Source organism: Ursus americanus, chromosome 11 (assembly GCF_024610735.1).
Source record: "Ursus americanus isolate L20-20 chromosome 11, mUrsAme1.1.p, whole genome shotgun sequence".
Taxonomy (NCBI): Eukaryota; Metazoa; Chordata; class Mammalia; order Carnivora; family Ursidae; genus Ursus; species Ursus americanus.
In genome coordinates, this window is record NC_142137.1 from 25,039,368 (window position 1) to 25,066,070 (window position 26,703).

The 26,703-nt window shown below is 47.0% G+C and overlaps 1 protein-coding gene across 2 annotated transcripts in view; it reads right to left on the minus strand.

Annotated features, from left to right (window-relative positions):
* The window catches only part of SCML4 (Scm polycomb group protein like 4), a 109,750-nt gene that overhangs the window by 24,365 nt on the left and 58,682 nt on the right, over positions 1–26,703 (minus strand). Inside the window, exons 3-5 of one of the 2 annotated variants that reach the window (XM_045806949.2) lie at positions 17,784–17,913; positions 15,410–15,610; positions 10,196–10,390 (exon numbers count right to left, since the gene is read on the minus strand). In XM_045806949.2, coding sequence (XP_045662905.2) covers positions 10,196–10,390; positions 15,410–15,610; positions 17,784–17,913 — 526 coding nt within the window. Of the gene's footprint in view, positions 1–1,148; positions 1,680–10,195; positions 10,391–15,409; positions 15,611–17,783; positions 17,914–26,703 lie in introns of those variants that run through there. The other variant, XM_045806952.2, reaches the window with a different exon arrangement.

A 26,703-nucleotide genomic window follows, 5' to 3' on the forward strand; every position in this document is an offset into this window, starting at 1 on the left:
AAACTGGAGAGTCAGGCATGGGTGGGCGACCCCTCCTCCCTCACCTCTGCAGAGTCTTCCAGGTCGCCTGTCCCACACAGCCCCACTCCTGCGGCAGCTCGGGAGGGTCAGGCAAGAGCACCTGAGATGTAGAGAAGGTCTGAAGAGAAGCAAGAAGAGACAGAGGGACAGGAAGAAGAAAGCCAGGAGCGGAGAGAGAAAGTGCCAAGGCAGCGAGAGCAGCAGAGAGAGGACAAAGGGCTCACATGTATAAAAGTGCAGACACTCCTGATGGAGTTTTAGCTCAGGCTGGGGTTGACCCGCTGGCATTTAGGACACAAGACCGAACTGCTCACAGTTAAGTGAACTTGGCCTGTTTATTGTATCAAAAAAGTGGAGCTGGCACTTTTCTTGGGTTCTTTAACCAAATGAAGCCCTGAAAAGCAACAATACCGCCATCTGCAAAATTATTCTCAAATAATACCTATTCATGCAATAATAACCCCCAAATTCCAGAGTCTTAGAAACTATTCTTTTTCAGTACACACAGTTCTTTCCACCCCCTCTTTCACGGAGGCGCGCGCGCGCACACACACACACACACACACACACACACACACACACACCCTCCACTCCCCACCTTATTTCCCCACATCAGTCATAACTTCTCAATTGAAGGAACAGCTGCGGCACACAGTGAACCCTTTCTCTAATCATCACAGCCACCTTCCCCCTGGCTGGGAGCCACTGCCTTTCTCTGGATCGATTGCCAGCCAGTCTGCCCAGGCCAGCGTGCCACACAACCCTGCCCAGGCTGGCAAGGAAGGCAAACCACTGGATCAGTGTCCAGAGTGCTCCGTGTGTGAACAGCCTGGCTCGGCTCCTTGAAGAGAGGGCAGCTCCCCAGATCCCAGCTCTGAGACCCAGATTCGGAAAGGAAGTAGCACCGTGGGCCCCATACACTGCTGCTCCAAGAGCTGGGGAAGGACTATTTCCCGATGCCCCGCCAGGTGCCACCCCCTAGGGGGTGCAGCCAGTGAGCTCTGCGCAGCAGAGAGAGACCTGCGAGGAGAGAAGCAGAAGGGGGCAGGAGGGAGGAGACCCCGGGAAACAATAGCAGGTCCCCAGTAGGGCTGCCCTTCCCCTGTGGAGGGGCCATCGTTTCCTACCGTGGGCGGCCGCACGCTCCGGGGTGCCCAGCACGTGCTCAGTGCTGCTGTGGGAGGCAGAGGACCTCAAAGGACTCCTCTGTGGCAGAAATCAGCAGATTTCCTCTCTGCCCTCGAGGCTGCCTGTCACTGAGGCTCTAGTGGAGGTTTGCGGACTTTCTTTGCTCAGGCTCAGTCCCGCCCTTGTTCTTGCTCAGATAAGCTCACCGCGTTTTCCCTCAGGGCCCTCTGTGGCCTCCTGTCCCAGCCTTCCTGGTTCAAAGGGCACCAGGCCACACCACCTAGGAGGCTTAGCATTTCATTCGCTTCAATTAAATTTTCCATTAACTTGGTCTCTGGCCAGTATAGATTTTTCCCTTTAAGCTTGTCTCTAAGTTCAGATCACTCAGCCCTCAGAATCAACCTTATGACTCCCCTCTGGTCCATTTAAGTACATTTATATATTTTCTCCCCTAATGAGATGCACAGAAACCAGCCATAATTTTACTGCCTGACACCTGAACTTCGGCAGCCCTCTCAAGTGTTCCTGGTTTGCCTCAGACTTTGCTCTAAGTCTATGGGTTGATTTCCTCCTGTGGAAATTTTGCCCAAAGTCAGCCGTTTGGGATAATGAATGCCCTTCCAGTCTCAAGAGGAGAGCAGGTTCCAGAACACTTTCCATATGGTCTTGCAGTGTTACCACACCTCTACCCCAGGTTCTTAGGGTAACTCCTAACAGGTGGGAGAGGACGTATGTAGGGGGGCACCTTCCGCAGTCATGCTCTGTTTCCTCAACGCCCCCACATTAGTCTTTCTAGAACTTCAGAGAAATTAAAAGTGGTCCTCAATCAGGAAAATGTTGGAGTCACCAGAATAGAGGACACCTTGTAAGTTTTGGTTCTAAACGGACATCCTTTCAGGATGGCTCATGATACTTTCCAGTATTCCTAACGCTAGTAAAGCAAGCTGCCCTATTGTGAGATGCTCTGTGGAGAGGCCCATACGGCAAGAAACCAACAGCTCATGGGCAACCAACAAGCACACGAATAAGCTAGGATGCGAATCTTTTTCTAGCTGAGCGTCAAGATGCAGCCTGGTGTGGGACCCAGAGCCAGGGGACCCAGTTAAGCTGCACCTCAACTCCTGATTCGCAGAAACTGAGATAATAAACGTTATTTTAAGCCACTAAGTTTTGGGGTAACTTGTCACACAGCAATAGATAACTAATACAGATGGGAAAAGGGCATTTGCTTCTTTTCTCTTGACTCCGCATGTCCGTTTGGAAATGCCAACGACTCATTCAGTCGCAGCTAGGAAGTATCTGCCGTAGAATGACCTGTTCAATTCTCCGCCAGAAAGTTTATGGGATTTTTTTCAGCAGACGATTTACTTCTTATGTTTGAGAACCAGACACTACCCAGGGATAGGAGAGAGTTGATGAAGTTTATCTCAGAGTGTTATATAACGGCTTAATGGGAACATTCATGCATTTAACAAGAATTATTGAATACCTGTGCTTCCTCAGTAGCTATAGGACTCAAAAGAGAACATAAGCCTTGCGGTGCAAAGAGGTTCAAGGATTACTGAACATTGAAAAAATCTATTTTAAACTCCACGCAACTCAGGCCTTTTTCATGAGGTTATCTTTTTCGCCTTTAGCTCAATATTTTTTTAGATTTTATTTTTTTAAGTAATCTCGACACCCCACACGGGGCTCAAACTCACAACTCTGAGATCAAGAGTCACATACTCTACTGCCTGAGCCAGCCAGGCATCCCTAGCTCAGTGTCTTAAAATATATACAGATATTATAATTCAATGAATGACATAATTGGAAACACAATAAATAGATTTTCCTAAATGAACTCATATTGAAGCTCACGGGCAGAACTAAGATTGGTCCCATCCTGGCAAGCACTCCCCATCTTACGCTGTAGGAGCTCTGGCTGGGCTTCCCCTGGACCCAGCTGTCTGAAAATATAGGAAGGCCTGTGGATTTGCTGCAGGCCTGATGGACACTCCTCTTTGAACCTTTCCATCGAAACTTTCTCAGAGGATTCTTGACACCTGAGCTTGGTACTGATACTTTGTTCTCTTCCCCAAAGACTCTCTTTCCAACACTCGGCTTGAGAACAGAACAGCTCATTTTGTTCACATGGTCTCCTGCTGTGATGGGGCAAGCACAACTCTGAGATACTCCAATCACTGGCCTGCACTGGGGGACGAGTGGCTGCAAGGGAATCTGGTGTAACACACCTTCCTTCATTTGTTTGTTTGTTTGTTTGTTGCCTCCATCATTCCACATATTATTTAAAATACCAGGTCAAGGGGCGCCTGGGTGGCTCAGTTGTTTAAGCATCCACGTCTTGATTTCACTTAGGTCACGATCTCTGGGTCCTGAGTTCAAGCCCCGCATCAGGCTCCAGGCTCAGTGGACAGCCTGCTTGAGATTCTCTCCCTCTCCCTCTGCCCCGCCCCCCCCACGCACTTGCTCACACCCTCTCTCTCTCAAAATAAATGAATACATCTTTAAAATAAAATACCAGGTCAAATTATTCCTAATGGCTGGTGGAGCAGGCCACTCTGTGTGGGTTTTGTAAAGATGAGAGGTCTCTCCTGGTGTCTGGAGTGATGGGCTCTGCCTGTCTTGTGGATGTCACCCAGCCAGGATGTACCCAGAGCCCAGGGACAAGGATGAAACACTCCTTGGGGCCAAGATAGGAAACCCAGGAGGAGAAAAAAGAGTTGATGCACTTGGAGTTCAGTTTCTGCATAGATTTTGCTCAATGGGGGTTGGGGCTTATTCTGTTCTTTTACATCTTTGTGAGATGAAATGACACAGGCGTACCACAAGTCATTTGTGAGCACCCATTGTGTGCAGTCGGGCTTCTGAGCTTGGGGTGGGGGTGGGGGGGTACAGATGTACACCCTCCCCAGCAAGTGTAGGGTAATAGGACCCTACCGACAACTGGCTTGGGACGAAAGCAAAGGGTCAGAGAAGAGAAGACCTGGGCTCAGCTTCCTCCCCACTGTAGCCTTCCTGTGTGGCTCTGAACAAGTGGCCTTGACCTTGAGGGCCTCAGTGCATCCCAAATGGAAAAGCTCACTAAATGTTTGTGGACTGACTAAATGGATGTTTCTATGTAATATAACTCATGGCACTTGATGAACTCTCTTTCCTTTTAGAAATAAATAATCTTTCGGAAAGATAGGTTTTCCCTGCGTACTCATTCTCTGTAGAGCTATCGTATTAGATGAACTTGTAGTTCAACAAGGAAGCCGCTTCGATTTCTACAGGCTGGGGACATAGGTTCAACCATAATGGAGAACTCTGTGAATATCTGTTACACCACTCGTTTCCTGGTGCCTGGCTCAAAGACCACCAGCCAAGGACGAAAACATCAAGCTTCAAGAACAAATGTCCTTCTTCATCTCCCACCCCTACCATCTGTGCATCGAAAAAGCTACTCGAGAAAAAGTAAACAGTTTGTTCCCATCGTGTTAAAACTTCAAAAGGCAGGAAACCAATCACTAAGTTAGATCTCGCAGAAGAGTTCAGCTATCACGTCTGTGGTTTCCAGAGATCTCCCCTCCTCTTGGTGAGCGGACGACTTGTTCTGTTGTGTTGCACAGAAGTCAAGTCATAAATATCTGCCGCAGACTCGTTACCTCTCAGGCTCTGCCGGGTTACTACGCGGCCCTGCCCCCACGTCTATCCAGCGAGGAGATGAGAGCTGGACCCAGATTCTTGCAATATAAGGCAAAATTACGTGCCACCGAGGATGTGTAAACTAGGGGCTGGGAGAGCAGAGGGACATCTCGAGATTTGGGGAAGCCTAAAGGACGGCAGGGACCCTGCTGTGGAAGGTGTCCAAGGCCTGTCGTCGTTCTTGGCTTTCTTTCACCCTTCTCACCAGTGCAGCAAACCTCCTCTTTCTCGCCTGGATTTGCACACCTCCCACCTCGCCTGACCACTCCGCCCTCTCCTCTCCAAGGGCACCGGATCATCTTTGGTGGCAACACTTGTACGGGGGGAGGAGGGCATCGTCCTCGTGCAAATAGACTTATTTTACTGAAAACCCGAAATAAATTCTCCATTTCCCTAGGCGAGCAGGACTCTGCCAGCCCACGCTTCGTCCCTCAAAGTGTGGCCGCCGACCCGCAGCAACGCCGACCCACCTGCGCGCCTGTTCCACGAGGCCTCTCTGGCCCGCGCCAGCCCCGCGGCCACATCTGTGCTTTAACAGGACGCCAGCTGGCTCCGGAGCACATTAAAGCTTGGAAAACACTGGCTAACGTTTATCTATAATTGAGGGCTTTTCTTTTCAATATTCAAAGGGAAGGTAAAATTTTCCTGTGATCGTCGCATGGCTTCTGATAGAACCACAAACGTTTTCAAAGCCATGTTTCCGCCTGCATCCCCCTGAAGCACCCAGGCTGCCCTACTGCCTAAAACACACACCACGTGGCTGTCAGGTAACAGAATTAAAGGGAAATGACCGGAGTTCCTGATTTCGAGCCAGGAACTTTACCTTCCAGACTGGATTCGGGCAGCTGAGCAGGTAGTCTGGTTTTCCCCAGACATAGGAGAAAGATCACAGGAAAGCTCTGAGGAAGGGATGCGGAAGGTGCCCTCTCTGTTCCAGCGTGAGCCGCTCTGTCTTGGTATCCTCGCTCTCACCTCCGGGGGGCCCTTGCTGGGGCTCCTGGGGCACCTGCTGCCCAGAGCTAGCCTCTGCCACCTCCAGCTGTGACATCCCCCTCCTCCTTCTCCTCTGGGTTACCGGTTGCCCCTCATGGCCCTCACAAGCGGGCATCTGCACTTGTCACCAGTAACGGGGAGATCACTACCATTCAAGCAGCCCCTTCTACTTCCATGGCTTTGACTTTTCAAAGTTCCTTACGAATACAACCCACCTGACCCCTAAGGGAGCTATCTTGTAAGAGTTTCACCTGGCTCTCCAGCTGCCAAGCTCTCTACTTGGCAGAGTGGTCCTTAAATCCAGGCTTCTCAAACTATAATGTGTCTTCAGAACACCTGGGGTCTCTTGTTGGCGAGTGTGGAGGGAGCCTCTGAACTTCTGCCTTTCTCAGCTGATGAGGGTGCTCCTGATCAGAGTTTGAGTGGCAAGACCTTACGTTTAATTAAATCTACCACCAGAACCACCAAGAACAAATCCACGTGACCTGCTGTCATATACCGGATCAGAAAACGATGTCTTCCCCCAAAACATCCATTTTTTTTTTTACCACAAACCTCGTTTCTTTGATAGCTCTTTACATGTCATGGTTTTTCCTTTTCTTATCGTCTGATTAACTGTCTTCTGTAAATGCTCTAATGAGCGTTGACAAACCCTGCAACTGTGTGGCTCAAGCCTACTAGATTACAGCTTTAACCGAGCAGCACTGGGGCAGAGAACCACCTGGACAAATGAGCTCAAGATTGTGCAGTCATGTTTAGGAACGACGTGGTCCTCTGGAGGGATCTGGACCCTACAATCAACAAAGGCCTCCATCGTTCCCTCTTATACGTGCCCTTTTTGCCACAATAGTGGAAAAGGGGGTGATAAGCTAAATCTTCATTTGAAGTGATAATAATTTGATGTGTTACCCTTTAAGGGAAATTTGACAAGGCAATCCTAAAGAGGCGATGTCTCCATCTAAAGGCAAACTCTCCACTGGTGTCATTTTAGGCTCCATGGCACACTGGTGGGAAAGACATGTGGCAAGAGGCCACTTAGAGGCTACTGCTTCTTGCACTTTCCCTGAGGCTCCCAGACACGTGAGACCTACTGCACTCGGTTCCGCAGCACCTAGGGCACGCGCAGCAATGTCCACAAGGTTGGGTGATTTGGAGCAATTCATTTTTTCAAATCAGCCATGGGCTAGGGAAGGGCTCATGAAGACAATTCGAGTCATTGCTTCCTGAGCCAGGCCAATTAGGAAGGAAAGCAGCTTTTGGGTAGAAATAACCATCTCAGTCAAGGGAAGAAGTGAGGCAGCGACACTTCTCCCAGGAAAACTCTGGAACTTCCTCCAGCATGGTGAGCTTGGGAGAGAATACGGTAGAAACCAAGGCAAGAGTTTCCTTAATAATCACTTTAGGAAAGTTGAAGGGGGGCTCCTGGGACAGGATGTTAAAATGAAACCATTTTAGTTTCAGTTTTGGCTGAGGCTGCAAGACAACAGATCCCCCAAGGTAAAGTGAAGTGAGCAGATATTGCGAAAGAAAGAAAGAAAGAAAGAAAGAAAGAAAGAAAGAAAGAAAGAAAGAAAGAAAGAAAGAAAGAAAGAAGAAAGAAAGAAAGAAAGAAAGAAAGAAAGAAAGAAAGAAAGAAGAAAGAAAGAAAAAGAAAAGATGGTGGAAAGCCAGTTTTATACCTATAGGTGACACCTACATCCAGCCTGCAAAAGAAATGCAGACGTTGAGAACAGATTGACTAGAAGAGGATTATGGAGAGAACTGTCTAGTGTATTCCCAAGGGCTTCAATGTGGCCATGAGACTAGCTTGATATCTGTCCCTGGAGCTTGAGAGACACAATGATTATTGTTTGATTCCCACGGGAAATCCAAAAGTCTGGCTACTCCAATGGCAGAACAAAGGAAGGTGCTTGCAAGGTGCAGCCTCCGTGCCCAGAGTTTGTTTGGGCAAAGGGTTGTGGTGTTTGTCAGGGACCAGATGTGGGCCATCAGAAGAGAGATCTAAAGTGAGATCTTTGGGGCGCCTGGGTGGCTCAGTTGGTTAAGCATCTGACTCTTGATTTCAGCTCAGCTCATGATCTCAGGGTTGTGAGATGGAGCCCCGTGTGGAGCCTGCTTGGGATTCTCTCTCTCCCTCTCCCTCAGCCCCTCTTCTCCTCCCTCCCTACTCTCTAAAAAAGAGTAAGATCGTCTTAGATTCTTTCTGTGGGACTGCCTGGTGGCACAAGGGGGCCTCTGCAGAAGGAAGCTAGAGATTTACCTGCAGATGTGGGGCTGTGGCAGGAATTGTAAGTGACCAGGTAACCGGTCAGAGAAGAACTGAGTTTGTCCATGCCAGGGAAAGTGCAGGCGAGAGATGGCAGGATCACCTAAGTGCCCATGTAAGAGCCCAGAGGATGTAAAATCAGCTTTAAACACCTGCCAGAACTTGGGAGTAGGATGCCAACTCACAGCAGGATTAGTCAGGTAAAAACTCCTACCTCTCGCCTCTCCTCCTTCCCTCACTCTAGTCACAAAGGATTTGAAATCATTATTAGCTAGATATGGGAGGGAGCAAAAACACAAGGTTAGGTGTGAGGTGGAGAGAAGCCAACTGGCCTGAAGCAGGTCTGAACTGGGAATGGGGAGTAGTTATATCTTTGAGTGAAATTTAAAGTTTGATTATTACACCGCTCTAGATATATTAATTATTGACTAGAGAATGTTTTGTTACCTGAAAAGACCAAGAAAAGTCACAAGATCTGTCCAAAATTTCATCCATGGATAGGAATGTAGTGGTCCCACGGGATATATTTAAAGAAGAAAGAGAGACATGAATTATGGGGCTTTATGATTATGTCCTATGGGTCATTGCTTGTTCAGTGTAACAGTGATCAGTGGATTGCTAGTAAAATCAGACCATTCTGCCAGTCTCATTACCAGATTCACTAGAAGACACATTAGCTTTAGGATATGTTCCCGAGTCAGCTAAGGCTTACAAGAGAGGCCAGAGTCATGCTGTTGGAACCAGAAGGAGCACTGTGCATGAGCAACCCCGACACTTTATTTAGGAAATGGAGGCCCGGAGAGAAGAAAAGATTTTCCCAAGCTTGCACATATAGAGATATCAAAAACAAACAAAACAAAAACAAAACCCACAAATGTATATAGTATCTGCTCACATAGACTATATTTAATTAGGTAGCTTTCATTGTAAAGGCCAAATTTTTCCTGTTTCCCAGGTCTCAGAGAGATTAATGTAAAATTGTAAACAGGGTTCTTGACAGTATCTTAAAAAAAAAAATCTATGCTAAGAATCTAGATTTATCCTTCCCTGCTGTCCTCTTAAGCTTAAAATATAGCCACTCTTCCTATAACATCTTTCTGTTGAAGGCTCTCAGCCTATCTGTAAGCACATACCTGCAGATGTATTCATTTTCCATTATCTGTAGTGGTCACTCAATACCTCAAAAACTTTCCCAAGCTCGTGTATTTGTGTTATCACAACACAAGGTCTCACACGGTGCTTGGAATCGAAGAGTGTTCAACAAATGTTTGTAGAATGACATAATGACTAGATTCCAGTTTCACCGGCTCTGTTCTCTTTTTATATCAACAATACTGCTTCCAGAGAAAGAAAAGAGGCAACATCTCTGTGGGAACCTGGAATCCAGAGCCTAGAGTCACATTCAACTTTTTTATAAGTCCATACCTCAGGGCTGCTAAGCGGAGCTATCTAGCCCCTTGGGCACACCACGTGTGGCCCTTCTGTGCCCTTACTGACCTTGCCACCGGCTTTTCCACGCTGAGCTACTCTGCAACAAAAGGCCCTCAGCCCCTGGATCACTTTCCATCCTGTGATGAGAAAGAAACACTAACTCTTACTGGAAAACCTATTTGATTACCGGCCTGGTCAAATCCCAGCAAGAGACACTGTTTATTGACATGGGTGGGTACCTGAGGCCCCCAGGCAAGACCAACATAATCTATTTCTTAGCCGGAGTTTCTTCAGGATTTGTTCCTTAGTGCCGTAGTCTTTCAATGACTCAACAATGATGGATAAGTGCCCAAAAGTCTGAATTAGAGGAGAGTGAAGAAAATAATTCATGATACGTGATGTGGTCTCGTTGTCTAAATTCTAGTAACATAAGCCTGAAAGCTATAACATCAGCTCTCAGTAGCTGGAGCAATCCCTTCCCTCTGCAGCCTGGGTGGGGACTGTCTAGGTACCCTCAGTCCCGGCCGGCCCTGACCCCTCCCGGGGTGGGGGTGGGGGGCAGAGAGGCAGCCTGGGAGCCTCCAGCAGGAGCACTCTCAGGAGCTCCCAGGAGGGCAGGGACACCTGGGACCGCCTCAGGCACAGGGAAGACAGACGGACAAAGCCTACCTGACTCCATCCTGCCTTCCTTCTTCTCCTGGGCTTCCCCGGAGCCACTGGAGCCCCTGGGGAAGGGCTGGTGGCTGAAGAGGTCATCACACAAGAGGCTTCGGCACAGCTTGGCGAGGAAGCGGAGCACGTACCCGACGCTGTTCACCACAGGCAGGCTCCGCAGGTGCTGCTTGCCATCGAACGATGCCGAGACTGCAAAGCCACAGAGACCGCAACTTAGAGTGGGACACAAGAGAGCCACAGGTCCACGGAGGAGGTTTCTGTCTGTTCAGTTGTGCTTTGTTTTTGTTTTTGTTTTTAAAGATTATTTATTTATTTATTTGACAGAGACAGCCAGCGAGAGAGGGAACACAAGCAGGGGGAGTAAGAGAGGAAGAAGCAGGCTCCCAGCGGAGGAGCCCGATGTGGGGCTCGATCCCACAACCCGGGATCACGCCCTGAGCCGAAGGCAGACGCCCAACAACACTGCCTCCCAGGCACCCCCAGTTGTGCTTTGTTTTTAACTAAGCTTTATTCGGATCTCACTCCATGCCTTCTTTGTGTTCCAGGATCTCCTCCGGAAGCCCACCCCGGGTTTTGGGTTTCGTTGTCATGTCTCCTTAGTCTCCTCTGGTTTGGGACTGGTTCCCAGTCTTGCCTTGTTTTGCATAATTTTGACAGTTTTGAAGAGTACTGGTCAGGTATTTTGTAAAATGTCCCTCAGTTTGGGTTTGTCTGATGTTTTTCTCATGATCTGACTGGGGTTAAGGTTTTGGGGGGAAGAAGTGAAGTGCCCCTCTCATCGCATCGGATCGGGGTGCGTGATGTCCACATGACATCACTGGGTTGTCAGCCTTCATCACTTGGCCAGATGGGGTTTGCCGTATTTCTCCACAGTACTTTCCATATTCCATTCCTTGGAACAAGTCAAAAGCTCGTGCCCACACTCAAGGGCAGTGGAGGGATTAAGTTCTACCTCCTGAGGAGGGAAGAGTCTCTTTATCATCTGGAATTCTTCTAAAAGAAAGAACTGTTCGTCCTTCCGTCCGTCCGTCCTTCCTTCCTTCCTTCCATGATTTATTGATATCGGTTTAGACACAATATATTTATTTTGTACTGTAGGTTATCCAATACTGTGTTATTTATTTTTCTGCTCAAATTGTTCCATCTTCTGTCTTTGGGACTTTCAGTGTCCTGTGTCCCTATGACATGCCCCCATTTTTTTAAAGCAACTTTTTGGTTACTGAAACTTCAATATGTTTCAGATTCATCTTGTATTTTCCCTGTCCCTGCCTTAATATCAGCCATTTCTCCAACAGCCCCGGTTCCTTGTTACTAAAGAGTGATATTTAGAAACCAAGCTTTGGGCCCTGGCTATGTTCATTGCTACTAGGGTGTCAGTAGCTCTGAGTCTTTTCAGTGGAGAGAGCTAAGAAATATATGCATGTATACAATCCTGTTACGATTGTGTCTCTGTCTATACACACACACATACAGGGAGAGATGCATAGAGCTAGGTCAATCAATAGATTTATAGGTAGGTCCAGATCTAGGTAGATAGATAGATCCAAATAAGCCTGAGTTCATGCTGAGGTCTCTAGCTCTGCTCCAGCATCACAGAATTCAGGGTTCTTTCTCTCTTCTGGGGAGGAGTCTTTAAAAAGAACAATAATCTCTCCATAGTGATTCTAGGTGAACTTCGATGTCTACAGGGTTACCAGAATTTAGAAGAAACATGTTTCTTCCAGCATGTTCCTTCCTGTAATTGTCCTCGCAGCCTCTCTCACCCCATGAAGCTCCCTCACTGTGAGGAACACAGGAGCAGACCCTAAGAGGACATTTCGCTCCCACCCAGGCCTCAGCCACTCATTGTCAACACCTAGAGTGCAGCCCTGTTTTTCATGTTTCATCTCCCAAAGACAGGCACACGGCAGGGCCTGGGGCGGGGGCAATGCCAGAGCTACTTTTGATCTTAGAACTAAAACAAAACAAAATATTTTAATTAGGAATCGAAAGAATCCATTTTTTGTGTGTATAGCTCTTTATAGTTTGACAAGAGCATTCATATCCATCACCTCATTCAGGCCTCCTGACTATCCTGTGGGGACAGTAGACAAGAGGTTATTACCCCATGTTACAGATGAGGAAACTGAGAGGAGGGCGTAGCAGTTTTTCCAGCTCATGTGGCTTCTAAGTGGCACTTGCCTGTGACGTTAATACTCCGGGTGACTCTGTTTGGGAGAGCCGGCAGAGAGCTGCCCACAGGCTCGCTAAGGGGTTTATCCTAGCCACTCAGACACTCTGGAAACTGCCTCTTAGTGTGAGCATTGCTGTTGACCTCCAATATCTTAGAAGACCAAGTGTGATGAAACTGAACCCACAGCAGGAGAGTCGGGTCATCGGTGTGTCCCATAGATCAGTGTGCATACGCTCCCGGAGGTGCCTGGAAGGGCCATCTCTAGAAGCAGATGTGGCATTTGTGACACCACAGGGTCTCCCCCTCTCGGATAGTGTGGCTCAGGCAGAGCACGAGGGTTATGGGGTACGACAATACTGCTCCTTTAGCCTTCGGGGTGGCCCTGGGCCCACCCATGGCAGTCTGGTTCCTTTAGCCCACTGTGCCGGCAGCAACGTCACCATTTTCTGTGTTGTCCATGGGGATGTTTGGAAAACAGTGCCTTAATGATTAGGCTCTAAGCACAGAGTGGGAGAGTCTAACTATTTCTCCTTGAGACCCTCCCTGAGCCATCTTGGTGCTACCCCAGCCTCGCCGAGCTTCCTATCACCATCAGGAAGTTGTGGTCCATATATACAATGGAATATTACTCAGCTATCAGAAAGAACGAATTCTCAACATTTGCTGCAACATGGACGGCACTGGAGGAGATAATGCTAAGTGAAATAAGTCAAGCAGAGAAAGACAATTATCATATGATTTCTCTCATCTATGGAACATAAGAACTAGGAAGATTGGTAGGGGAAGAAAGGGATAAAGAAAGGGGGGGTAATCAGAAGGGGGAATGAAGCATGAGAGACTATGGACTATGAGAAACAAACTGAGGGCTTCAGAGGGGCAGGGGGTGGGGGAATGGGATAGACTGGTGATGGGTAGTAAGGAGGGCACGTATTGCATGGTGCACTGGGTGTTATACGCAACTAATGAATCATCGAGCCTTACATCGGAAACCGGGGATGTACTGTATGGTGACTAACGTAATATAATAAAAAAAATTAAAAAAAAAAAAAGGAATGTGAAAGACCACGTTGCCACTTTGCAACCTCAAGGAGGCTGCACGAGGAGTCCCCCAGTGCTACTGCATTCTCCAAGACACTAAGACCAAGTGCTCAGCTCTGGACCCCCTGGGAATCCCTCGGCCAAGGGAAAGTTGGCAGCAGGGCTCTGCCCAGGCTTGTGCTGGTGCTGGGCACCAGCTTGCCACTGCTGAGGCCCCTGAGGCCACAGAAAGGCTGAGCAGGAGAGCAGGAAATATGGGGCTGGCTCTCCCAGCTTAGGGAGAGGGGCCGCAACAAACTCAGTTAGATGAGATTTGCTCAAGACGGTGGGCACACAGTACAGGAGGAGCTTTCTCTTAGCACCGTGTCTGTGTCTTGAGCCCTGCTACTCAGCAAGGAAAAGGACGAGGCCTTCAACCTAGAGGGGCAGCCCAAGTTTAAGAACCTAGCTCTCAGACAAAAATTAAGAGAAGAATGGCCAGTGAGCTCTCAGAAGGCTTGACAACAAGACCCTCCACCTGGCCTCTCTCGGTGCAGTACCTCTTCCTCCTGTCTCTGCTTCTGCGAAACTTTCTTAAAAGTCACCCTGGGTCAGACACACACACCTGGACCTTGCCAAGTTCTATTTTAATCAGTTACCAGCAAGTCAGACCCAGCTTCCTGCTCAGACAGAGCTCCAGAAGGTGGGTAGAACCAATCACAGCTGGGGAAGCTGTGTTTGGACAACCTCCCCACCTCCCAGCCCTGGGGATCTAGGGTTAAATAAAATGCCCACTGACATTAGAGGCCCCTCCTCCCCTCCCCTCTCTTAGAGAGCTGGTAGGGTCATCTGCATCACCCCCATGGCTGGGGAATCTTCTCCTTATTCCCTGGGGCTGTGGAGGCCATGCCCTTGATGCTGGGCCAAAGAAGACACTAGTCTGTCCCCTCAGAGTCAGGACATCTTGCAAAGACCTGGTGCTCTAGGGCTTAAGGGCACGTGGTGACAACAATTCTGTAGAGAGGGTATGGTGGAAAGAGCCTCTACAGGCAAACACTGGAAGGGGGCAGAGCTCCCAACTCTGCCTCTCACCTGGGGTGATGCTGCCATTCCCCATGGAAGCTGCTGGGGCGGGGCTGAAACTGGAGGACTGTGGTGACAACGGGAGAAGGGACTGACCCTGAAGCATCTTTTTAAAAAGACAACAACCCAGCCCTTGAGAGGCGCTTGGGACATGAGTTTCCCCACCGCCCTGCATGGCGATAGGTGCCATGGAGAAAGAATGAGGCAGAGTGAAGGAGAATAGATAGTTCCCAGGGTGGATATTTTAGACAAGGTGGTCAGAATAGGGCTCCTGGATAAGGCACCATTTGAGTGGAAACCTGAAGAAAGTCCAGGAGCAAGCCACACATGGATAGCTGAGGGAAGAGCATTCCAGACGGAATAGCAGGTACAAAGACCCCGAGGCAGGAGCATGGTGGGAGATAGCAGAGGGAACGGTAAGAAGGTCCATAGCTGCGGCAGAGAGGACTCAAGAGAAGTGACCAGGAAATCAAAGAGGTAGCCAAGGCCAGGTCCCTTAGAGCCTCTGGGTCCTCATAAGGATGTGGGCCTTCTCTTTGAGTGACAAGAGAACCACTGAGTGTGTAGGACGGGGGGCGGGGGCATGATCTGACTTCGATTTTTAAAGAACCACAGTGGCTGCTGTGAGTGGTGAAACATGGCTGGATTCTAGATATATTTTGAAGTTAGAGCAATAGGATTTGCTGATGAGCCGCAAGTGAGGGGTAGTGAAAGAGGATTCAGAATTTCAGTCTTCTTGTCCACATCAGGAAGCATCGTCTCCTCAAGCCCAGAAAAAGGCCTCCAGCGCACAGGCTCATTTAAGGCCCCTGGAACCCAGCAGATGGAAGTCAGACCTCGGCCATAACCACTGTCCCCTCAAGCCTGATTATGCCTTGTTTCCTCTTTAGAAAGACACCCACGCCCTCCTCATACAACCCACCTCAGGGCCTTACCTGACACCATCTCGCCACCATAGCCCTGTTTGACCAGGGAGAAGACCAGCTTCTGCTGGTGGGCACAGTCGATGCACGCTTGCACGGCCTGCTGCAAGACCGCCGATGGCCTCTCGGGCCCGAAGTGCTCGGGGAGCTGCTGCACCTTCCTCCTCTCCAGGTACGGCCCTGCATTGGCTTGCTTGTTGATGTAGAGGCAGACTGTGGAAACAGAGACGCACTGCCCTCAGCATCGGTCGCATCAGACCAGGGGGCTGTTCCTGTGTGCATGGGGGATGCCTCAGCCGTGCCCCCTTGGCCCTCACCTTGGGAAAGCTGAAAGAAACAAAGGTGGGACTGATTTCGTCCCAACTTGAGGAGTACAAGAGGCAAAAGAGCCAATCACCCCCAACTTCCAGGGCTCGCTCTCAAGTGAACCTCTTGGCTGGAAGCAGAGAGGCAGGTGGGTCCCCTCCGATGTACTCAAATCAGAATTGCAGACAACTATGGAGGTCTATGTGGACCGTGTGTATAAAGTGTTTCCATACTGGGCATGTACACATACAAAATCTTCCGTCCTCCTCCAAAGGAGCTGTTAAGCTACACGTAAAGTTTGCCATTTTTTTTTGTTAACTTTCAGTGAATAAAACAATTAAGATGATGCTGATTACTCCAAAGACTATATACTCAATGAAGTTCTAAAGGGAGCGCTATTCATAATCTGAGAGATATCAAATACTCAGCTGCCCATTTAGGTGAGCCCCACCAATGGTCTCCACACCTTTGAAGTCATATACCCAGTCAGTATATCTGAGCACATGCCCCAAAATGTGTTTATTTATTTATAGGTTATATATGTTCTCGACTGTTTTAATATATTGCATACATTTTAAAACATAACCAAGAAATACAAATTTTTAAAGGATGAGATACAAATAAATATTAATGGTAGGTGTCACATTTTCTTCCCTATGGCAATGACTCCTCATCTATCCCACCCCCACCCCAATCCCAGGGTATGAGGATCTTACCTTGGGGGCCATAGGGGCAAAGAAGTGTTCAAAAGGCACTTGTAGAAGAGACCAATAGGACATGGGAGGGATTAAACAATAACAACAAAGGTGAAGAAAGTTAGTTTTTATTGAGCACCTACTCTATTCCAGGCACTTTGCATACTTTATCTTGTTTGATTCTCAAGACAAGCCTGGGAGTGGGATATGATTACTTCCTTCACTAATGAAGAAACTAATGAAGAAATGAGGCTTAACGGTTCAATGGCAGCTCTAAAGTCTAAAGTGTAATTAGGGGTGCAAAAGGGATTTGGACTGAAGTCTTTCTGATGCCAAAACCTGTGCTCTTTCCACTCCACTTCTCTTGTACTCATCCCAGATGATTAAGGAAATCTAGTCAATAAGGAACCTTCATGCCGGGCACTGTGCTAGGTAGGCCCTACAGATTCACAGGGTCCCTGGCTTCACAGAGCTTGGGGCCCCTCTAGGAAGGCGGAGCTTCTCAGAGCACTACAGGAAGCCATGTGGGACTGGCACTTCAAGACACACTGGGGAGGTGCTTCACTTCCCTGGTCAGTGAAGGCCATCTGGATATGGTATGCCTGAACTGATATGCAAGGGACAAGAAGGGTGACCAGGGAGAAGATCATTCCAGATAGAGGGAAGGCAATATGCTGAAATCCTATGGGGGGCTCTAGAGACTGAGAGGAGAGCAATGAACTGCAGGGCTCTGTTGGCCACATAAACAAATTTGGTTTTTACCTAAGAGCAAATGGGAGGGAAACTGAAGGGATTCAAGTGGGTTGGGAGTTGGGGTGGCTTGTGATGAGGGGGACAGTGTGTGTGTGTGTGTGTGTGTGTGTGTGTGTGTAAGAGAGAGAGAGAGAGAGAGAAAGAGAGAGGCTATCCTACTGCTGGTACTCTTATGATAGAAATGTTTGTTGGTGGACACCCCATAAGCAAGACTGGAGTGAATTCTACTCTGACTGGACTGGACACAGCAGGCGGGATTAAGGGAGGTTAGGGCCCTTAAGAGATCTTAGCACAAACACAGGGACAGAAACACTTCAAGGTAAGCAGGCTCACGCTTGGTGCAAAGTAAACGTGGCTCTGAAAAGAAAACACTGGGCCACCAAAACACCCTTTCTAGTCCCACCCCAAGGCAACCAGCTGCATCTGAGATGCATTGAAAATCAAGTTTCAAGTAATCCTATCTGTGAGACACTTCAGCAAATGTTCTCAGAGAATTTGGTTGTCCTCCAGCTGTCCAGCTAACAACTAAATCCTTCATTAGAGCTATCTCAGTGGCAGCTCTCCAGTTCACAAAATAACTGCTAGATGGAGGGCTGGCCATCACAGCTTTAGAGGTCATTCAGCTGACCTACCTGTGAGAGCCTGTGGGGCCGCCAAGCTGGGTATGGTGGCTGCATCCTGAGGGATGGAGCTGAGGTCGGGCTCCGGTGTGCTTCGCGGAGGTGAGAGGGCTAAAGGAGTCATAAGAACCCGAGACTTGAGCTGCAAGACAGAGCCCGTTTGGTCAAGGAAAATCTGGAAATGCTCTCTCCACTTGCCCCCATTTTTTCCTGGACATCGGGGTAACCATTGCTACTCTCATGTTTCCACATCTTTCTATTGTGCAGCTAAGGGGCTGAACTTCAGATTCAAGTTCATGAACAAGATTCATTTTTGGGGTCAAATTCAGAGATCAGCTCTGTACTCCGCCCTTACAGTAGAGCCACCCAGAAAACGACTGTGTCAGGCAATGAGTGTGGGAACACAAGAGGTATGAACAGTTGCAACCTATGAGCCCTCTGAGTGCAGAATGCAGGGAGAGGACAGTTCCCAGGCTGCTAATCCCTAGAAGCCTGTGGACAGGGCCTTCCCAACATCTATCCAGAGACTGATTCCGAAGCTCTTCTCACTCTGTGCTGAGCTTTCAGCTCACAAAAATCACTGGATCCTGCTGGAAAAGAGAGCAGAAACCATTCCTCCAAGGGGCTGTCATACTGTTCAGTGTTTATTTCCTACAGCAGAAACTGTCAAGGACAGCCTGACTGTGGACATGAGTGTATTCTCTTGTGGTGAGAAGCAGCCACCTCGAAGGACTCCTTTGAAATCACAAATGAGGAGCTGAAATTTGCTGTTACAGAATAAGATGGAGATGACTGGTCGATTGATTATGTCAATGCCAACAAGTCACTCTCCGTACCAAGGTTTGACAAAAAATTGTCTAATCCTTGTTCTCCACCAAAAAATAGTGAGTAATTCAGTCACTTCACCTCTTCACCATTGACCTGTGTCTGTTCCCTACTCCAGACCAATGAAATCATTCTCTGGGGATGGGACCAAGGCACCAGCAGTTTTAGAAGGTACTCAGATGATTCCAATACATAGTTAAGGTTGATGCCATTGCTCAGCTGCTCTTTAAATTTAAGGCGCAATCAGTCACCTTGGGGGTACTATTAAAATATAGATTCTGATTCAGGAAGTCTGGGGTGGGGCCTGAGATTCTGCATTTCTAACAAGCTTCTAGGCAGTGCTGGTGCTGCTAGTCCGTGGACCACACTTTGAGTAGCAAGGGTGTGTGTTCTGTTGTTAATATATATGCAGATTCCACCCATAAATGCAGACCCCACCCCAGGCTTCCTGGGGGAAAATCTAAAGGGAGACTTAATTTGAGAATCATCAATACAGAGTGGATATTTAAGGCCATGATAATGGGTGAGATCATCAGAGAATAACAGAAGGAGTATAGATGGAGAAGAGAAAAATTCGAGCACTGAGTGCTACAAGACTACAACATGAAGAGTCTTGGAGAGACAAGAATGAACCAGCAAAAGAAACCAGGAAGGACATCCAGTGGGGTAGAAAGAAAATTGGGAGAGTGTGGACTTGTGGGAGCCAAATGGAAAAAGTGTTTCATGAAGGAGAGAGTGGTCAGCCATGTCAAAAGCTCTGATCACAAGCAAGACTAGAAGTGGTCATTAGATGGAGCAACTTCTCAGCAAGAGAGATGGCGGTGCAGGGGGTGGGATGAGAACCTGATTGGAATTAGCTCAAGAAATAATGGGAAGGGAAGCATTGGGATCAGGAGTTAAAGTCAGCTCTTTCAAGGAGGCTTGTCTGAAAGGGGAGCCGAAAATTAGCCATAGCAAGAAGGAAAAGTTGGATCAAATAATTTTTACCCCACAATGAGATATCACCTCACACCCATTAGGATAGCGACTATCGAAAACAAAAATAAAAAATAATAAGTGTTGGCGAGGATGTGGAGAAATCGGAACCCTTGTGCACCGCTGGCAGGAATGTAAAATGGTGCAGTATAGCAGTTCCTCAAGAAATTTAAAACAGAATTACCCAACAATTCCACTTCCAGGTCTATATCCAAAAGAATTGAAAGCAGAATCGCCAAGAGGTGTTGGTACACTCATGCCCATAGCAGCACTATTCAAAATAGTCTGCAAGGAAGCAACTACCAATGTTTGTTGACAGATGACTGGGTAAACATAGATGTTATATACACACAAGGGAATATTACTCAGCCTTAAAAAGGAAGGGACTTCTGGCACATGCTACAAGATGGAGGAGACTTGAAAATATTTGCTAAGTGAAATAAGCCAGTCACAAAAAGACAAATATTGCATGATTCCACTAATTTAAGGTACCTAGACTAGTCAACTTCATTGAAACAGAAAGTAGAATAGTGTTTTCCGGGGGCTGGAAGGAGGAGGGAGTGGGGAGTTGGGGATAGAGTTTCTGTTTTGCAAGGTGAAGTTCTGGAGATCGAATGCAAAACGTGAGCATACTTACTACTGAGCTGTACACTTAGAAATGGTTATGATGGTACATTTTATGCCATGTGTCTTTTACCACAATTAAAATATTTTAAAAAATCTTTTAAGATTTTTTTTTCTTTGAAATGGGAGAGATATGCTTTAATACTGATGGAAATAATCCAGCAGAGAGGGAAAGAAGGATGATCCAGGGGACTGCTTGGAGAGCTGGCGGCATCAGGACTTTGAGTAAGTGAGAAAGGATGAGATTTAGTGAATGGAGGTGGGTGGGTGGGAGGGCTGTGTCAAGGCCGAGAGAAACACGGATCTTTCATCTATTTTATTGCAAAGCAGAGTACAAGGGCCCGGATTGGCGGGGGTGGTGGATGTGGAGATGGGAACTTACAAAAGGTCTCTTCTGACGGCTTCTAGTTTCCCCGTGATGCCAGAAGCCTGGGTGTGAGGATGGAGGAAGGCGTGTGCATGAACTAGGAGGGGGGACAGGTGGGGGAATAGGGTGTGGCTGCTGAGTGACATTGAGGGCGAAGTGGGAAGTGTGGAAATGAATTTAAATTCATTGAAACGAATTTAAAATGAGATCAGTCAAAAGTGAGCCCCCAGCTTGCGCAGGGCTGTATGGGTGCAGAATCTGGGGCTCTGGCAAGAGATCCTATGTTAGTCAGAAGCTACAGTTAACAGAGCTTTCATCTTCTTCTGTGTTTAGCATTTGAAAAATTAAAGGGCCCACCATGTAGCTATGCTCTGCTAAATACTATAAAAATAATCTAAAAGAAACCTCAGTGGTGGGAAGGAGGGGACCAGAAACCTGCTGTGACGCGTCACCATGACTTTGCCATGGTTCCCTCACCTGCCAAGTGTGACGAGGGCTACAATTACCCTGCCTGTTCTCCCAGGTCATGCACCAAGGGTCCCTCTGACAGTCCTTCTAGAAATGATATGCTGCCCTGCATGCCCTGCATGGAGAGGCTGGTGGTGGCAGTCCCCAAGGACTGTGGGCAGCGGGCTCTAGAAGGACCTTAGCTAAATCCTCCGTTACCAGCTTAAAGCCCTCCAACCAACATACAGATATGATGTTGGTGGGGAAAAAGCAAGATTTGGCAAGTCATCATTTTTCCCTCTGTGGTCTTTAAGTAAATCACACGAAGATCCTCGTGGTCTTTCCCTAGAAGGATGATGGTGTGACAATGCTGATGATGGTGAGGATAGCGATGGCAGCTAAGACTTAGATTGCCGGACACTGTTTACTGTTCATATAAGCGTCATAACAACCCTAACATCAAATGTTTGCTCACTATTTTAATATTTATTAGAAAAGGATCTGTTCGGGGCGCCTGGGTGGCACAGCGGTTAAGCGCCTGCCTTCGGCTCAGGGCGTGATCCTGGCGTTATGGAATCGAGCCCCACATCAGGCTCTTCCGCTATGAGCCTGCTTCTTCCTCTCCCACTCCCCCTGCTTGTGTTCCCTCTCTCGCTGGCTGTCTCTATCTCTGTCGAATAAATAAATAAAATCTTAAAAAAAAAAAAAAGGATCTGTTCGTTGAACCCACCTCCAAGGAAGTAATACAATTATAGTTGGCTGTTACCTCTGCCCATCATTTCCGCTCAGATAAAGCAATTGAAGGAATTAGAATAAGTCAGCTGGTTGCAGGGCAAACCTTGGGCATTCATCCAACCTCTAAAACAACCGCTGGGACTTTTGAACAAAGAAGAAATCTCATGCAACTGTGGGTGGTATATGACTTTTTAAAAATTCGTCTTGGTAAGAGAATAAATCATCAGGAGGAATACTTCGATCTAGCATTTTGAATTTCTATCTCATTGCCTGATACAAAGGGAAAAAAACTGGCCTAGGAAAGGGAGTCACATATGATTTTAGAGGGGTCCTAAAATAGAAATGAGCCCAGTGGCTAGGAATGTCCTTTGGTGTGATGTGGGGCCCCTCTGTCAGTGCCTCTCCTATGTGTGGAATGAGGAGCTCCCTGTATGCCCCAGCATATCCAAGCTATTCTCTGCCAGGACATTTGTCTTTGTCACTGCTGGGGTATTTTTAAAATTGTTTTTTGTTGTTATTGTTCTTGTGTTTTGTTTTTTAAACGAACACAATAAAACAAAATGCTCCTATCTTGGTTTCTAATACCACTCTTCAATAAAAGGAACAAGGGCTCCTTGGAGAAACGGTTGATTCAAGGACAAGGGCAGGAAATATACAAGATGAGCCTGGGGCATCTTGTCCCAGAAAGTAAGAACGTACTAAACACACACACACAATGATGAGGGTAGGTCATAGGAACAAGGAGTCAACTGAAAGAACTTCCAATGTCCAAATCTGGAGCAACATGAGCAACGAATAATGAGTAATGGATTATGATTCAAAGTATACAATAAATATCCATGACTCCACACTGACATAAATGAATACTTGACTAAGTAAATACATGGAGGAGAATAGACCAAGCTCTTATGCATAAATATTCCAAATAGTTTATTGTGGAGCAAAACTTCCCACTCCCTAAGTGTGAGCTCCACACAGTGACTTCCTTCCAAAAAGGACGGGATGGAAATGGGAGAAAGGTAACTTTACAGTGGAGAAACCCATCAAACGCCACCTCAGGCAGGTGATCAAGGTCACCATCCACAGTCATAAGCCACATTGATAGTACGCACCCTTGATATGGCATGATGGGAATGATACCTTACTTCTGGAATCTTCTTTCCCAAAACCCATAACCCCAGTCTAATCATTAAAAAAAAAAAATCAGACAAACCCAAGTTATAAACATTTTAAAAAACATCTGACCCATACTACTCAAAACTGCCAATGTCATCAAAAACAAGGGAAGTCTGAGAAATTTTCACAGCCCAGAGGAGCCTAAGGAGACAAGATGACTAAATGTTAATAAGATATCCTGGCTAGATCCTGGAACAGAATAGGGAAAAACTAATGAATCTGAATAAAATATGGACATGATTTAATAATGATGTATTATTATTGGTTCATTAGTTGAAACAAATCCATCATAGTAATGTAAAATGTTAATAATAGAGGAAAGTAGGTATGGAGTATACAAGAATTCTCTGTTTTACCTTTGCAACTCCCCTGTAAATCTAAACCTATTCTAAAATATAGCTTAATTTTAAAGTATTAACAACAGGATCTGGCAGAATAAACTAGGTAAAATGGAAGGGAAGAAGGGAGACGAAGCTTCTTTCTTGGAAGTCTAAGACTGGAGAGAGATTAGGTGTCCGGGATGCCATGCTCTGACGTCTAGTGGAGCTAGTCCTTGGCCTTCAAAGCCAACAGCCCTGTATAGATGCTGGCAAAGTCGGCACCTTCGCCTGAAATTCAAAACCTCAAACCTGGGTGTGGTGACTCCTCACCCAGGGCGTGGCTGCCAGTAGCTGCCTGAGGGGCTGTGCTCTGCTGGGGTCGAGTATCCTGGTGGGTGAAGTAGAAGAGGAAAAGTCGGTCCCTGCCAGCTGGCATCTCCACCAAAGGGGGCTGGGGAATGTGGCAGCAGCTCATCTTTCTTTTCCATTTACAAATCCAAAATAAGGGCCCAGAGAGTTTCTTGCTCCAGCTGTCTTTCAGGGAAGACCTTCTCTAAGACATTTGCTAGAGAACCACTGGAAAGAGTTGGGGAAGGGGAGGGTTTGTTTGCAAACTGAGATGTGTGGCCAGGGGCCACTAATGGAGAAGGGGTTAGCTGATGTAAAAATTGAAGTATTTTTCTAAAAATATGCAAGTGTGGCAGAAACAGAAGTGTTAACTGAATGACGTTTCACACATTGATAGCAAGAGATTGGTAATCCGGGGACAGAGAATATGGTTGAGGGAGCGTGATGGGTAGAGACTGCCTGCACATCAGCAGAGATGAAGCAACAACGCAAAATTTTAAAATAAGTTCGGGGTGGTAGTGGGCACATACACTGGAACACTAGCTTTTGAATCTGGGCTCCAAGCCCTGCTCAGCCATGCAGCATGAGGAGCTCTTATTCCCTAGGATTGGGGAGCCTGCCTTTCCTTACCTGCGTGAGGGTAATAATATCCCCTCGCAGGGATGTGGCAAAATTTAAATGTAAACACTAGCATAGGGCTAGTGCAAAGTGAGGACTCCATAAATATGCATTCTCACTATTGCTGATGGTATCGGGGGAGGGCAGGACGAGACGGAGAGCACCCATATTCCCTCACCTGGGACATGAGCACTGAGAACTGGTAATATTTCAGTCATCAGCTATCCCTCGCTGACACCCAACAGGGGACTGGCTGGAACACAGGGCTCAGAGACAGGACTGGGGTTTGGATCCTGAGTCTGCCGCCAGCTCACATGGGACTCTGAGCAACTCATTCAGTGCTTCTGGGCTTTATCTTCCAAAGCCATTAGATTGGGTAGATGGCTGGTTTCTAAATTCTCTTCCGACCCATCATATGTATATGCCCTGTATTAGACTACTTCCAGAAACATTAAAGCATTTGAGACAAAACCAGTGTCCGTGCCACAGTTTGAACGTTGATTAGAAGAAATGTGCCATCCTAAATTTCTTTGGAATTCTATTTCCAGAAATGTAGAAAACTAGGTTCTATGGATTGATTGAAAACAGCCACAAATAATGGATAAAATGTAAGATTAATGAAAGTATAGAGGAGCAGACAATATATAAAGAATTATCAGGCCAGGGGCACCTGGGTGGCTCAGTAGGTTAGGCATCCAACTCTTGATTTCGGCTCAGGTCATGATCTCAGGGTCGTGGAATCGAGCCCTGCATTAAGTTCCATGCTCACCGTGGTATCTTCTTATCCTTCTCCCTCTGCTCCTGCCCCACTCTCTCTCTCTCTCTCAAATAAATAAATAAAGTCTTAAAAAAATTATCAGGCCAAAATATAAGTGGAATCTAGGCCTTGGGAATTGGCATGGAGCTCAGGGCACATCCAAAGGGCTATGACCTCAGGGAAGGGAGTGTCGGTTGTAAACTTGCCCCACCCAACCCCCCACCCCCAGCAGACAATAAGGAAAGCTGCCTTAATGTTGGGGTAGGAGAGTGTGCAGATCCCTGAAAAGATACTGCCACAAGCCAGAGAGTAATACAATAGAGAACAGAGTGCTTAATTTGCAACAAGTAGAAAAAAAATTAAATACTTAAAAAAAAAAAATCCCAAAGAAGGCAGGAAAGATAGGTAAAAGGAACACAGAATGAGTGAAACAAATAGAATACACAAACTACGATACATATTTACACCCAAATTTGTCAGTAATTTCTTTAAACATAGATGGCCTAAATGCCTAGTTAGAAAACAAAGATTATTATTATACTGGACATTAAGGGTTGAAATATGTCCTCCAGGGGTGCCTGGGTGGCTCAGTCTTTAAGCGTCTGCCTTTGGCTCAGGGCGTGATCCCAGAGTCCTGGGATCAAGCCCCACATCAGGCTCCTCCGCTGGGAGCCTGCTTCTTCCTCCCCCGCTTCCCCTGCCTGTGTTCCCTCTCTTGCTGGCTGTCTCTCTGTCAAATAAATAAATAAATAAATAAATAAATAAATAAATAAATATCTTAAAAAAAGAAGAAAGAAAGGAAGAAAGAAAGAAAGAAAGAAAGAAAGAAAGAAAGAAAGAAAGAAGAAAGAAAGAAAGATGTCCTCCAAAATAATGTTGAAGCCCTAACCCCCAGGACCTGTGAATGTGACCTTATTTGGAAATCAGATCTTTGCTGATAATCAAGTTAAAATGAGGTCATTAGGGTGAGCCCTAATCCAATATCACTGTGTCCCTATAAAAGGAGAAATTTGGACAGAGATGGACAAGTATAGAGGGAAGACAATATGAAGACACACGAAGGACCCCATCTATGAACCAAGGCATAGACCTTGATCTTGGACTTCTAGCCTCCAGGACTGTGAGACAATGCATTTCTGTTGTTTCAGCCCCCTAGTCTGTGTACTTGGTGACAGCAGCCCTAGGAACCTAATATGCCATATTTAAAAAAAAAAAAAATCGTGTTCGCCCTCCCTTTTTTCCCCTTCCCACCCTTATTTGAGGACAGTTTTGTTCCTGTCCCTGCCACAGCTTCTCTTGGAGGCACATTCTTCCTTTAGACTCACACTCTTTCTCCACACCAAACTCCCTCAGGGTTCTGAGGAGATGCTGTGAGGAGCAGAGTTAGGGAAAATTGAATACATCACTGTGTTTAACCTCAGACTTTAGTCAAAAACTTGCCTGTTGGAAATGCAAATCAGCTCCAACAACAAGAAGTTTGTAGCCAATGACCTAATTCCATTCCTAGGAGTCAGCCTGTTTCTGGGTCCACCCATACCTTTTTCTCCCTGCACTTGGAGGAAAGATCAAACACCTAAGGGATGGAGGGGCCACTATAGTACTTTGGCCTTGAGGCCTGCTTTGGCAACATGCCCCTCGGTTAAATCTGAGATGCTAGCTAAGCTTTCTTTGAACTAAAACTTCTCTAGGAAAATAAAATTACCCCAATACAATAAACTGCCTACGTGACAATGAAAACAG